This window comes from Rhipicephalus microplus, chromosome 1, assembly GCF_043290135.1.
Source record: "Rhipicephalus microplus isolate Deutch F79 chromosome 1, USDA_Rmic, whole genome shotgun sequence".
In the NCBI taxonomy this organism is placed as follows: Eukaryota; Metazoa; Arthropoda; class Arachnida; order Ixodida; family Ixodidae; genus Rhipicephalus; species Rhipicephalus microplus.
In genome coordinates, this window is record NC_134700.1 from 160,667,317 (window position 1) to 160,681,340 (window position 14,024).

The following is a 14,024-nucleotide window of genomic DNA, read 5'->3' on the forward strand; positions in this document are numbered from 1 at the left end:
CGGATTGAAGACGGTCAATCATAGATAGCAGCGACGGATCTCAGCGTTGTTCGTCGGCGATGTGCAAAAATTTGTTAAGGCTAGCATGTTGGCATCAGCTTCCAACTCAGAGAAATTGGGTGAATCAACAGGGTGTCGAGATAAGCAGTCGGCATCGCTGCGAAGCTTGCCAGACTTGTACTCTACCTACAACGTGTACTCCTGCAATCACAATGCCCATCGCCCGAGTCTTCCTGTGGGATCTTGAAGTGTTGACAGCCAGCAGAGCACATGGTGGTTTGTGATAACTGTGAGCAAGCGTTGATATAGGTACGGACGGAATTTCGCGATAGGCCAGACGAGAGACTGGTGCTGCCGCTCACTAATGGAACAGTTCGTTTCCGACAAGGAAAGTAGGCAGCTAGCGTACGCTATGACACGGTTTCTGCCGTTCTGAATGTGAGCGGGTATTGCCCCTATGCCATGGCCGCTTGCGTCAGTGTGAAGCTCCATTCGATCGGCTGGGTCAAAATGATCCAACACAGGTGGTGATGTGAGAACAGAAATCAGCGACGCAAAGGAATGTTCTTGGTCTTCAAGCCATTAAAAAGCCGCGTTCTTCCTAAAGAGATCCTTGAGGGGCTGACTAATTCTCGCGAAGTTGCTGACTTTTAAAACGGTAGAAGTATGACCAGAGCCCCAAAAAGTGTGGACTTCTTGCGTGCAACGTGAAAACGAGAACTCACGTGCAGCGCGGATTTGTCAGGGTCGGGTCGTACCAACACCAACTAATTTAGGTGGTGTTGGTCGTACACCAGTAGCGTTAACAAGATGGCCAAAGTAGTTTCATCTGACGGCGTCCAAAAATGCACTTCGACGCGTTAAGCTGGAGGCCAGCACAGCGAAAAACGTCAAGAACGGCCAACAGACGTAGAAGGTGGCTTTCAAAGGTTGGCGAGAAAACAATGACATCGTATAGATAGCACATGCACGTCAACCATTTAAAACCGCGAAGAAGGGAGTCCCTCATGCGTTCGAAATTGTAAGCGCACTTTACAACCCAAAAGGCATGACTTTAAATTGATAAAGCCCTTCGTGTTGATTCCTGCATAATCACTGGCGCTCATAAACGTATATACGTTCCACTTTACGCGCCATTGTTCACGCGTCACTCGAGCGATCAGATTAGAGCTTTGATATGTGAGTTTTAACGTTCCAAAACCACCATATGAATATGAAAGATACCGTAGTTGAGCGCTCCACAAATTTCGACACCTGGAGTTCTTTATCGTGCACCCCAATCTGAGCACATGGGACTACATTATTCTCGCATCCAGCGAAAGTGCAGCCGCCGCAGCCGGGATTCCATCCCACGACCTGGTAGTGGTGGTGGTGGTAAAAAGCAATTATTTCAGAAAAAAGTCTACTAGAGAGTGCCGACGTGGCCCATCGGCGTGCTAGAGTGGCAATACCCTATTCCGGGACGCCAGTGGAGCTGGAAGCTGCCCGTGCGCGCTCCACCAAGGAGCGTTGTGCAGCCAAGGTAGAGCAGCCGAGCAGGTGCTCCTCCCAACCCTCTCTAGTTGGGATAGGAAAAGGGGATGAGAAATGGACGGGATTAACTGGGCATGATGCTACGACGTGATATGTGTCGGCGAGGACATGACAGGTCGAGCAGGTGCCATTGATTTCCGGCAAAAAGTGCCTGGCGACCGCCGGACTGATAAAGGTGTTCGTCTGCAGGCGGCGTAGCAGTCGTTCGTCCGCTTTCTCCAAACCGCGTGCGGGGTCCGGGTAGAGGCGGCGCGAAGCCCGGTAATAAGCCAAAATTTCGCGAAAGCGCGTCAGGTTGGTATTGCCAGATTCCGTCTCGGGACATGGAGGGGCAGCGGCCCGGACAGGAGAAGCGCGGGCAGCGGCATTTGCCGCCTCGTTGCCGGGCAGGCCCGAGTGGCCTGGGGTCCAGACTATACGAATGGGATGAGGGTTAAAGCGCCAAGAGGCTGCCTGTAGTAGGCTAGCCGCCAGCGGGGCAATGGAACCCTGAAGGTACTGAGAACAGGCCGAGCGCGAGTCCGTCAGGATGGTGCGTGAGGCAGGGTGAGAGGCGGCCAAGGCTATGGCAACCTATTCAGCGTGCGTTACTGTGTCTGCTCGAAAGGAGAGGCCATCTACGTGTTTGCCCTCTGTAATCACGGCAGCCGTGAAGTGACCCGAGGGGGAGGGACCCGAGACGTCCACGTAGAAAACACCAGGACGATCGGAGTGTCGCGTATGAAGGGCCGCGGCGCGTGCTAGTCTACGGCCAGGATGGAGGTCGGGATTCATATTACGGGGTAGAGGTTCCACCCATAGCTTTTGACGCCAGAGCTCTGGTACCGGCTGCAGAGGGTCTTGGTCAGATATCGGGTTAAGGCCAAGTCTGTGTAGAAGACGGCGCCCTGAAGGCGTCTGCGACAGTCGATTGATTTGGTTAACGCGATGAGCTTCGCGCATCTCTGCAAAGGTGTTGTGTACCCCCAGAGCCGCGAATCGGCTGTTGGAGGTTGCAATAGGTATGTCCAGAGCGCGTTTGTATACTGAGCGAAGAAGGACGTCCAGATGGTGCTCGTGTCGACGACGCAAGGCGTAGAGGACGCGACTGGTCACAAACGCGTGGGCCAATCGGAGGGACTGAGACCCGCGGAGGCCGCCGCGCTTGGTAGAAACTTGCCGTATCATGCGGCTCACCTGTTCGCTGGTGCGTCTGTGGCCTGCTATTGTGCCCTTTGGATCCAAGGACGATGTGAGGTAAAGGCCAAGAACCCGAATATTTTGCACTGACGGCACGGGCCCGGACGGAAGAAAAATTTGAGGCGGCGGTAGCGGAGAGACTGAAAGAAGAGCCGATTTAGCTGGAGAGCACTCCAGGCCGCATGAACCTGCATAGGTGTCCACCAGAAGGGCAGCCTTTTGCAGGCGTTCTTCGATTTGCGCTAAGGAGCCAGTGTTCGCACGCCCTGCGGGTCAGCAGTCGAGTATTTTAGCCACTATAGACCACTGCGGCGGGGCAATCTGATTAGAGCAATCGAGAAAGTTCTGACAGTTCCGATGCGTGCAACTAGGCATGAATTGCACCAAATGGTTAGTAGCACATGCTACGATTTTAGCGCAGGTCGGGGCACGGGTTCAACTACCATATATAGGGGCTAAATTCAAAAACACCCCTGCGCAAATAGCTGCACTTGAAATAACTCAGGTGGTCAAATTAATCCATACCCCTTCTCTCTTTTTGACGTGTCTCATTATAAATCGTAATTTTTCGGAAAAAGCCCAGAAAATAATAAGAATGAAGTCGCAGCCCTGAAAGATGTGCGCGCATAAATATCGTCACTTCGCTATGACGTGTCAGTTAAAAAGTTTGCGACCTGATCGTAAAAGCGCCGGCGAAAATGAAAGGGAACCTTTTGCCTTCACTGCACCTCGGATCATCAAGACGAAATTGCTCAGTGGGGTGCTGCACTCTCTGTAACACTAAATGCAAGAGCCTTCTGCAGATTTAGTAACGCATTGAGTTGTACGATCTGGGATCATACTTCTTACAAGATGAAACGAGCAACAGTGCGAAAGACACGCACCTTTGAGCTTCTCAGCATTGCGCATTTCATCCTGAGGCACCTCACTTGGAGTTGTGCTTTCTCCTTGATCGACACATCTTTGACTAATCAACGACACCAAATGATGATGCCGTCTAAGGGTGTCTTGATAATGTCCCGGACAGATAAGATTTGTGACGTTATAAAAACGCACCGCAACATGACGTCATTAGTGATGGGTTTTTGTAGAAATTTATTCATCTGCCATGTCTCGCTGTCATCTGCCATGATTCATCTGTCATGGCGCGTTAGTTGGCGTTTATGAGTTTTGGGAACAGTGGTGCAAAACTTAACAAAACATGGACAAATGATCATGACCAGAACAAACATGCTGACTGTGTTTCTCGAAATAGACCGTTCAATCTGACGACCAATCAAGCAAATCTGTGGCCGTACCGGAAGTGGTACTCCTGCGACGACAGGGTGCCATGGATGCAGTTGTTGTGCAGCGCCTCGTATTCGGCCATTGGCACGGCGACCACCCTGCCGCTGGGCGCCTGCACGGCCACCGCGCCTTTGCCCGAGTAGTTGGCCGACCAGTAACGCCTCACCAGCGTCGAGTTCACGCGTGCGCACGGTTGCTGCATTGCCACCGTAAAAACATAAGCATAAACTAGAGAGAACTTCATATAGCTAGCCAACCGTGCTTATCTAAATATATCGGTTGTATGAAGCATTGCAACGTAGTGACACACAGAAGCAGAGGGAAGCCATACAGTGGCATTTGGTCAAAACAATACAAATCGTTAACGTAGTGGAATTGCCCGAGGTGCTCGTTTACTGTACCACACATAACTAATAAATCAACACACTTTCCGTGGCTTAATTAGTTCTGTAGAAGTACGCGTTTCGACATGATACTTTGTTGTACATTTTCCTGAAGAACGGCTAAATTAGCAATGCGACTGTAATTTCACCTGCAGATAATGCGACTGCAGAGATAGTTACGACTTCGTCAGAAAACGCTCGGTCGAAGGAAGACAGAGCGTTTTTGTTTTGTTTTGTTTATTTAACTTCCAGACGAGGCTTTCAAAAGATGTATATAGAAAAAAAACAAGGCCAGTGAAAGGTGACGAACCATTTCAATGTTGCTGATTAAGACTGCATTGACTGTGGTTTGTACGGCGTTGAACAACGCCTATTTGCATAACATGTCATGCAGAATAGTGTTATTCGCCGCCACGTGAGCCTGTACCTTTAGGTTGTGACCAAAAACATTTAACACTTCAGTGTTTTATGCCGGGGTTCACCAAGACTTCACTGACGTATTTCCGTCATTGATATGATATTGTAAAATGTACGCTAACGGATGATTAAGCAAGAAGTAAAAGAAAAAATTACAGCATATCTCGCTAAAATGAACCATGTGTAGATGCAAATCAGCGGCCGCTAATGCTGGTGGAGTGCTGACGCTGGCGCTCATCGCGGCGTTGCGCAGTAGAGAAACCTGGGGAGGCGCACAGCATGCAGTGATGAACCGGTGTTTCCTACTAGAACATGCCAATCGTTGCTGATGGGCAATGATAGACAGAAGACTCCGGTTGGACACAGAGACCAGCAGTCCATTTTAAGTTAACGGGCACGCTGCGAATTTTTATTGATGCACAGGAGAAATCTCTCACTGGCAGTACCTTGGAGGTAAAGATCCAGTGCCTGTATATATGGGCTGACCAGTGAACGGTTGTGCAGCGCGAGGAGACGGTTTTTCATTTCAAAAAGTCCGCTCCATCGATTTTGCTCAGCCATAGTATGAGTACATGCCAGTTCGTTCAAGTGCAAGGTTATGAGCATGCAGGTTTTTTCATTCGTTTGGGCACAAGCTTATAGTCCTGCAGTAGTCCTCGTCCATGCCGAGGAGCACTGATGCTGAATTTCAGACGCTGTTTACTTCCAGTATTTACCCCCGAAAGCCGGACACCAAAGACAGGCTGTTGTGGGAAGCATGCCATCGCTTCATTTTCGGGCTTTTTTTTTCGAACATGACACAGCAGCAAAAGGGAGGGGGGCTGCGGTGACAATTCTCCTCCACTACTGGAGAACCCTGCGAATGCATATGATGTGTGTCAGCTTTCTGTTCCCGTGAAGACCGTATACACCAACAAGGTTTCATTGTATTCCCCAAGGAAGTTCCGTAAGTCTTAGCTGGTTCTCTCTAACCTGGTAACTCTACAATATGGAAGGAGAAAAGGAGACATTTTGTGCATTAGGTAGTATTAAAGTTGGGAACAGGGGGGGGGGAAGAAATGACGTTAGTGCATTGCTATACTGAAGCGTTACACTAAAGCTATTTGTGCATAATCACGTGGTATGGGTGAACAATTAGTTTTGTTGTTTACCTGGCAGCTATGTACTTATCAGGCTGTGCACGAGCCCGGAGAACAACGCCCTCCGACATGTTGTTCGCCAACCCGACTCCTGGTCAGAGACGCCACCTGGCTAGGGTATAGCGTCCGTCTCTGCATTATTACCATGGAATTTAACCAACTAGCCCAAACAGCCGTTCTTCTTCACTGCATTATAGGCCTACAGAGGCTGAGAAACCACACATCCCCAGCAATTTCAGGCATCTGAAACAGCAAGTTCTTTGGTTGGGCAGATGTTTACCAAACACTAATAAACTTATGAACCGTTGCGATAAATCTTTGCTCCTTTTAGATGCGAAGCAGCTCTTTGACTTTCATGCGTGACGCCATATGTACATGCATCCGTAAGAACGCACCGCAGGTGTTGGGGCGGTGCCAAGTATGTCGCGCCGTAGCTACGCGTTAACGTCTCCTCGCAGTGCGCACTGATGTTACTCTCTCCCTCGCCTGCCACGCGCTCGCCGCAGCGCCCGCAGCTACCGCCTCGTCCTTTCGCCCGCAACACCTGCCGGTACCACGAGCACCACTCGCTACACTGCCGACTCGTCGGTTCATGCGCAATTAATCTGACGTGCGCCTAACGTACGCATTGAAACATGTCTGTACGTGTCACAAGACCTACGTCAGCCATCGCTTCAAACGAATCTTCTGGCGCTCACCGCAGCACCTGCTAGCGCCGTTCAACCCGTGGCGCCACCCGTGCGCAATGCTGCTGCTTCGCATCCCACCGGTGTTCGTTTTGGGAAGATGGTGCGAATTTTTTTACAGGAATCCACCAAGTATACCAATTACAACCATCCTTTCTAAAAACATAGCTTCATTTTATTTAGCCCAGGCTGTTCTTGTGTTTATAGTTCGAAACATTATATCAAAGAAATCAAACTGCCTATAGCCCTAAGGTGCGATACCTGTGGTATTCACTGACCATGCCATGCCTGATCTCGTAGCAGCCGTCGCTGGAGCTGAGGTTGCCGGACGACGGAGAGGTCACTGAAGAAGTGTTGTCCATAACGGAAACAGCTACGGACACTCCACTTCCTACGCCTGGGCATGACTGTCACGGCAGCTGCAGCGCGAAGCACTCGGCCATGTAGATGAGGCAGTAGGCCACTAGGGGCGTCTCAAACATGCTCATCAGCACCGCAGCGTACACCATGGTCCAGCCGAGACCTGTGTGCGGGCACGAACACGTGCAGTCGAAAAGCATCTCGGCGTGACCAGGTAGAAATTAATAAGAGGTTATTGACGACACTTTGCGCTAACAACAGCAGTTTGCACGAGACGACCAAAACACAAAGGACGCTTTGCAAGCACTAGCATGCTGAATGCTCATGTTGAGTGTTCGTTTGTGAAATCATGGAGAAGTGTTTTCTATCACTTGTAAGTGCCAAGCAGGGAATTAAAGGAATAAGCGAGCGCACCGGGTAAACGGAGGTACTATCAACCGGGAGGTGAACCCTTCAAACCTGGATTTATCGCAAGAATGGATCGACACAAATTATGGCTTATTACAAAGAACATCACTAAACGTACGTACACTTGCACACATACCTAAGAAGAGAAAGTTACGATCTGGAGGCAAAATTAAACAGATTATTTTCGTAGCCATCATCGGCTGTCAAAAGTTTACTAATATCAAATGCAACTAAACTTTTGGCTTTGCGATTGCATGAAATCTACTCAAAATAGCGTCTCATGGAAATGCAACGGGCACCCTTCTTTGAAGACGAGACTGACAGCTCCCTCCAGCGAGACGTGTCAGTCAGTCTTGTCGATAACCGACAGCCATATTCAGGCAGGAGTAATTAACCGAGGTCAAATTGTCGTGGTAAACATTTAAACACTTCCTTGTAATCACTGGCAACCTTACTTCAACGACCTCATTGTGCCTCAAATACACTTATTTCCTTCCTTCTTTTCAATAAAAGTCATTCATTCATTCATTCATTCATTCGTTCGTTCGTTCGTTCTTTCGTTCCTTCATTTGTTCATTAGTTCAATAAATTGAGCAGTTGATTCCCTGAGAATGAAAACCGCTTATATGTCCAGTGCCTCTTCACCTACTCTTCCTTCTAGAGACATCCCACTGTGCCTTCTAAAGCAATTTTCAGTGCAGAGTTGTTATGATGATAGTCTGCGATGTGTCGTAGACATAAAAATATTATCAATATTAACCTGCCATTATCTGTCAAAGCACACGGAACAAATGGTTAACAAAGAAGCTGTGACCTTACGTAGTTCATGACACCTACTCCCGAGTTCTGCAATTCTTTGTGCCCGTCAGCACCCTCAACTAGATACAGTTATTATATACTCCGTTTTCGCGAATTGCGCCCACTTTACTGCGAAAAATCCGCTATGCCCTAGGGGCACTATATTTTGACGAAGTAATCAAATGCATGCATCTATGCATGTATTTGTCTCCCATTAAGCATTCAATGGTCTAGCCATATTGCCACGTATGTTTTTTTGGTGTGCTCGATTTGAATTCACAAAGACTGTCAGCAATGCTCAGTGCCGATCACGCTTCAGCGTTTGAGAAACTTTACGACTGTAGTAGATCATTTTGTTAAAATTGCGCGCAGGACGCGAACTCTCGAGCTTATTCTAGAGCTAGCGCAACCACCAGGGATAAAGCTGGAAAGTTCGATGCGCGATGTATGCAAGACGGGCACGACCAGGCGATGATCAGTTCATCGACGACCGATGTTCTGTACGCCGATATCAGTGAACAGCGCCTATTGCTTGCTGTAATTTGTTTTTGTCTCGCAGCCACGAGTTCGGTCAATTAAAGAGTTTCAGCTTGAAGAATGGCAGAAACAGACTTCTGCATTCGTCCACGTCACGACCACGTGTCAACATGCTATACTGTTCATGTGACGGATACACTAACTGCAACCAAACACATTGGCATCGCTACCAAAGATAAGCACTACACGATGGGGTGATCTCAAATAGCTTAAACAATTGAGAAAAATCTAACAGCTATCGCTTATTTCTAATTGGCCATCTGTTTCGCGATTCCTGAAAACGACGTAGGGATAACAAGAAAACCAACTTCTGGCCAGAAAGGCACGTAAAATGCGCTTAAGCTCACATTGACAGGACCATAAGTACCTAATGAATGTCTTAATTGTTCGTCATGGGCGGAATCTCATAGCCACATAAAGAAACCAGCGGTGACGTCACAAAAATTCATATAGAACGCAGCCTCCTTGAGCCCGTGTCCGTGGGTCATAGCCACACGGATGGATCAGCCTGCTAGCCGTTACAAAAGTCATAATTGATATTCGATGACATCTCACAAAAAAATCTTCAGTGAGCAAAAGAAACGTAGCCTAAACGAAGAATGATTTCTTAAATGGAAACATTTTCACTGAAATCTGTACTGGTTTCCGCAAAGGATTTCAGTGGGTGTACCTTTGGCCATGGGGAATCCGCCAAAGGCTTGCGGGAGGGACAATCCGGTGAACTGTCCCAGGAAGGTCTCCAGGTAGAGCATTGGAAATCCCACGGTGGCCACCAGAAAGATGTACACTGCCACGAACACCACTACGAACGGGGAGATGTAATACACGTTTTAAATGCACCGAAAGAACTACGAAAGCCATAAAGCTAGTAACTTTAGTTGTACGTTCACTCTTCCGAAGCCTTGCCAATAAGGACGCAATAGAGGTTTCCTTCATCACTCCTAATATATTTATTTAAGAATGTATAACAGTCCATAAACGCGACAGTGACGCGTGGTAAGATAACCTTCCTTCTCATTGAATCTTTCAAGGAAGCGCGCATCAGCAATGAATTGCGAGATACATGTAGCACCTGCTTCATAAGCAATTTTTCACATGAAAAATCAACTAGGCGTTCCATATAAAACATTGTTGTGATATCACTGCTTCACAATTAATACCATCCGATGATATCAACAGCCCTGTAAGAGTTAGGCCAGTTCAAGTAGCTTAGAGCTTTATCCATAACCTTAAATAACCAGAGAACGATGTACCGGAACAGAAACCGAAAAAGGTAGCTGTTTCTTGCAACGTCTACTACGATGATACAACTTTTTCTTCAGTAATGTAATCACAGCATACATATCATGCCGGCACCAGAAACGAACCACTCGCGATGTCATTCGATGATTATTTGAGCTGTGCTATCTTTTTAGGACCTTACAGCAGCCATTTCAGCGATTATTTTTTGCAGGTTTGGGGTAAATTTACATCTGGTGCCCTTTCTCGTTAGTGTCAACATCGTCCAGTCGTAAATGAATGGGGAATAGGAGAAAAATAACATAATGTGAAAAACCTAGCAGTCACTTCACTCTGCTGTGCCAGGAAATACGGAGCGCGAGCTACCGATGAACGCATGGATGGACGGACTGATGAACAGTCTAGTTGGCGAGCTCAAGCGATTCAAGCGCCATCCCACTAGTGACACGTCCCTATAGGAGTTTCCACGCCTTCTCCTGTCCGCCACCTGTGCGTTGTCTGACATCGCGGCTCATCGGGCATGCGCAGCACGGATCTCGATAAGCCACACGAGATTGCTTGACCTCGGCCAGTCTGGCCTACGCTACAAAAAAAAATGATGCCATCTCGCGCTAAAAACAACCATTTGTACATGCTGGAAACCATGGGCAGATGCGAAGGAGCGTGCGCTAACGCTTACACTACTCGCTCTCTGGATTTCGTGGCGACCGGTTGTGCCCTTGCGATCTCCGATGACAGCGCAGCTCTGGCCGACTGGGCTCCCCCTAGGCCATCTCCTGACAGCGGCAGGAGCTCTCGCCGAGTGGTGCCCCGTCCTCGGACTCCAGGGACCGTGTCCACCTTTCCCATGTTGAGAATCGGGGTCTACCCGTTCTCTTGTGGTGGCGTGGCACAACTTCAGGTGGAGGGAACGAACGCTGACACGATGGGGATACGAAAACAAACAGCTTTATGGCACTATTTACAATTGTTTACAGCTTGAGGTTAAGAGTTTCACAAGCCACGAGCGTGGTGGTTGAACCGCTATGGGGTTCACAGCGACATCCAGCACTCTGCGGCGTCGTTTTAAGCCCTGTCGGGCTCCTCCTCCTTGAGTGGAACACCGATCACACACACAAAACACTACCCACAGGGCATCGGTCAGTAACGCACGGTCCGCCAAATAGTTATTCCACCTCTTGATGCAATGCTCTAAATAGAGGGGAAATGGGGTTCCTTCCCGGAACAATTTGGCAGTTGGGTTGCTTCTTCCGCCTTTCCCTGGAAGGGCAGCCAAGGAGTAACAACTTGAATCGTGGAGACACGACCTGTGCGGTCGGTCTGTTTCGCCGTCTCGCTAAACAAGCTGGTCCGGAGAAATTGCTTGTAGGGACATTGGCTCTTGGACCATCTTCTAATCCCTTTGTCGCTCCCCGCCGCTGGACGCTGAAGCGCTGCCGGGCTGTGGTTCGCAGCGACAGCATGGCGCCTACTGAAGCGGGCATAACACTTATCTTCTCCTTACTTCCATCGTTCGCTGTCCCTGTGCCATGCTCTCTCTTTCCTGCTCTTTATCTATACCTTTAATCCTATTTTTTTAATCCCTCTTTACCCCCATCCCTCGTGAGCTGCTGTTGAGGTGTCGCACTATGATGCAGACAGTTACGGGGCTCACTTTTATCTTCTTTCTTTTTTTAAGAATCACATAACGCTTTTACGGGTTGCGACGTTGACGCTGGCGCTTATCACGGCGTTGCGCAGAAGTGAAACCTGGGGAGGCGCAAGGCATGCAGTGATGGACTGAGGATTCCTACTGGAACATGCTGATCACTGCTAATGGGCAGTGAGAGAAAGGATACTCCGACTGGACGCAGAGACCCTCAATCCGCTTTTAATTAACGCGCACGCTGTAAACATTTATTGTTCAACAATGCAGAGGAGCAATCTCCTACGGGCACTACAGTTTGGAGGTCAAGATGCGGTGACTGTATACATACGGGGTGGCCAGTGAACGGTTCTGCAGCGTGAGCAGTTCGTTTTTATTGCCATAGCAATTATATACTCTCCACTGTATTTTGCCGCTGGCATCGCTGTCACTCACTGTATATGTATACGTATCCATATACACGAAAACGCAAGAAAGAAAAATAATCGAGAAAGACTCCGACGCACGGAATCGAACGTGGGGCCCTGAATCTGAATGCGAGGCATTAACCATTCAGCCACCGACGAGTACCTCTTTCAACGTTCAATAGCCAAGCTATTTATATCTACCAGTTAACGCTGTTGAAGGGAATTTCGGAAAGGATCTATCCTGTTTTGAGCATTATCTGCAAGATGGCGCAATGAGCGCGCGTCGCCACATCGCCACGACGTGGCGGCGCGCGCTCTCATCTCCCACGCATACTTTGGCCCGCAGAGAGGAGTGGAGTGGACACTCTCCCGAGTACCTTTATCTTGTGGTGGGGAAGATCGTATGCGTTGGCTGGCGTTGGGCTTTCACTGGAACGATTCTGTTGTTGTTACCGGGCGCACAAAGGTCACTGCAATCATTGCACAGCCTCCGTTTGCGAAAAGGGCGCACTTTTCAGACACAGCAAAGTAACAACTTAGACGCTTATTCGCGTTCATCTGTATCTGTGAGTGTGTTTTGTGCGTAATTTGTTCGTTAGAAACGCGGGGCACGTTTCGATCTGCTTGCCATTCTGCGCGGGACTTTCCAATTTGTAGCTATTGAGCACTATCTGACAAGAAAGGGATGCTACCTTATACTCGTTGGGCGTAACCTCTTTGGTTTTAGAAAGGTTAAGCAAGCGTTGGGCCGCAGTGCCATGAATACAGTGAACTAGTATATACCATGAACTCGAGGTGGTTAAAGGTGAGAAGTAGACACAAAGCGCAAGCCGTAAGAAAGTGTGCGTGTGCCACCTCTCCTTTAGTCCTTGGAATGTCCGCTGGATGGCGGTGCTTCTATATGGGGAATATATGATGAAAAAATGCGAGATGGTGGTACTTGGAGTGTTGAATAGATGGATGAATGGACAAACAGACAGATGCATGGATGGACGCACGGATGGCTGCCCAGGCGGATGGATGCTCGGACGGACGCAGGGGCGGATGCATGGGCGAACGCAGGGACGGACACACAGATGGACGTGTGCGTGCACGAAGAGACGCACGCACGGACGGGTGGATGGACGCACGGATGGTCACACAGATGGACGCATGGACAGACGGAAGCAACGGAAGCAAGAAAGAATGGACGGACGGATGCTTCGCCCCACTCTCCATCATTCACTCCGTGGATATGCTGCCACTTTTTAGTAATATTAAATATTTATTGGAATCACTTCTAAATAATTTGTGTCAACTTTGGTATTTTAGACTTTGTTCATTTTGACCCGGTTTTGAACATTGCTTCTCTTGCTATCACCTAGTATTGGGCGTTTCACTTTGAGCGTGGCCATATACCAAAAGAGGGTGCCCTGATGTGTTGCGCACTAAGATATCTGGTTATGAAAGAGGACTTCAGTGGTTCTACACGCCAGGTACCTGCTGGAACATTTTGCTATGATTGCAGTATTGCGAAATAAACTGCGCAGTATCCCAGAACACTTAAAGGTCAACTGCAACAAAATTTGGCACTCCGCAAAAAGTTAATATATAGGTAGTCTAGCTAGAGGTAGTGCTGCCTACCAAATGTTGCCTTCAAAATACAAGCACTTACCTTAGCAAAAAGCTTGCAAGTGACAGTGTTTTTGAGACCGAAACTAGAAGAAACAACGCCATTACGACTGACCAGAAGTGACGTGATCGACAGAAAAATCGTTTGTTCCGCGCTCCTCGAGCACGCACATCGCGAACGTGCCCCTTTAGTGTGTGCGTTTGTTCTATGTTAAGAAATGTGCGTGAACATGCCTCGTATTCAACCCTGGTCCAAGCTTCCCACTGGTGGGTTTACAGTGTCTTAACCCTGTATTCAGAAACGCGGCTTGACATGAACTTGACTTGCGATCGACTTCAATGCAGCACAAACGCTTTTCTAACGCGCTCTTTTAGGGGCAAAGCCCCTTATGGCG

The 14,024-nt window shown here is 48.6% G+C and overlaps 1 protein-coding gene across 1 annotated transcript in view; it reads right to left on the reverse strand.

Moving 5' to 3' along the window:
- Positions 1-6,986, reverse strand: part of LOC142765906 (sodium- and chloride-dependent glycine transporter 2-like) — a 47,930-nt gene extending 40,944 nt beyond the window's left edge. The window contains exons 1-2 of the mRNA XM_075867713.1: positions 6,903-6,986; positions 4,011-4,195 (exon numbers count right to left, since the gene is read on the reverse strand). Of these exons, the coding sequence (XP_075723828.1) occupies positions 4,011-4,195; positions 6,903-6,986 (269 nt within the window). The remainder of the gene's footprint in view (positions 1-4,010; positions 4,196-6,902) is intronic.
- Positions 6,987-14,024: the final 7,038 nt, after the last annotated feature.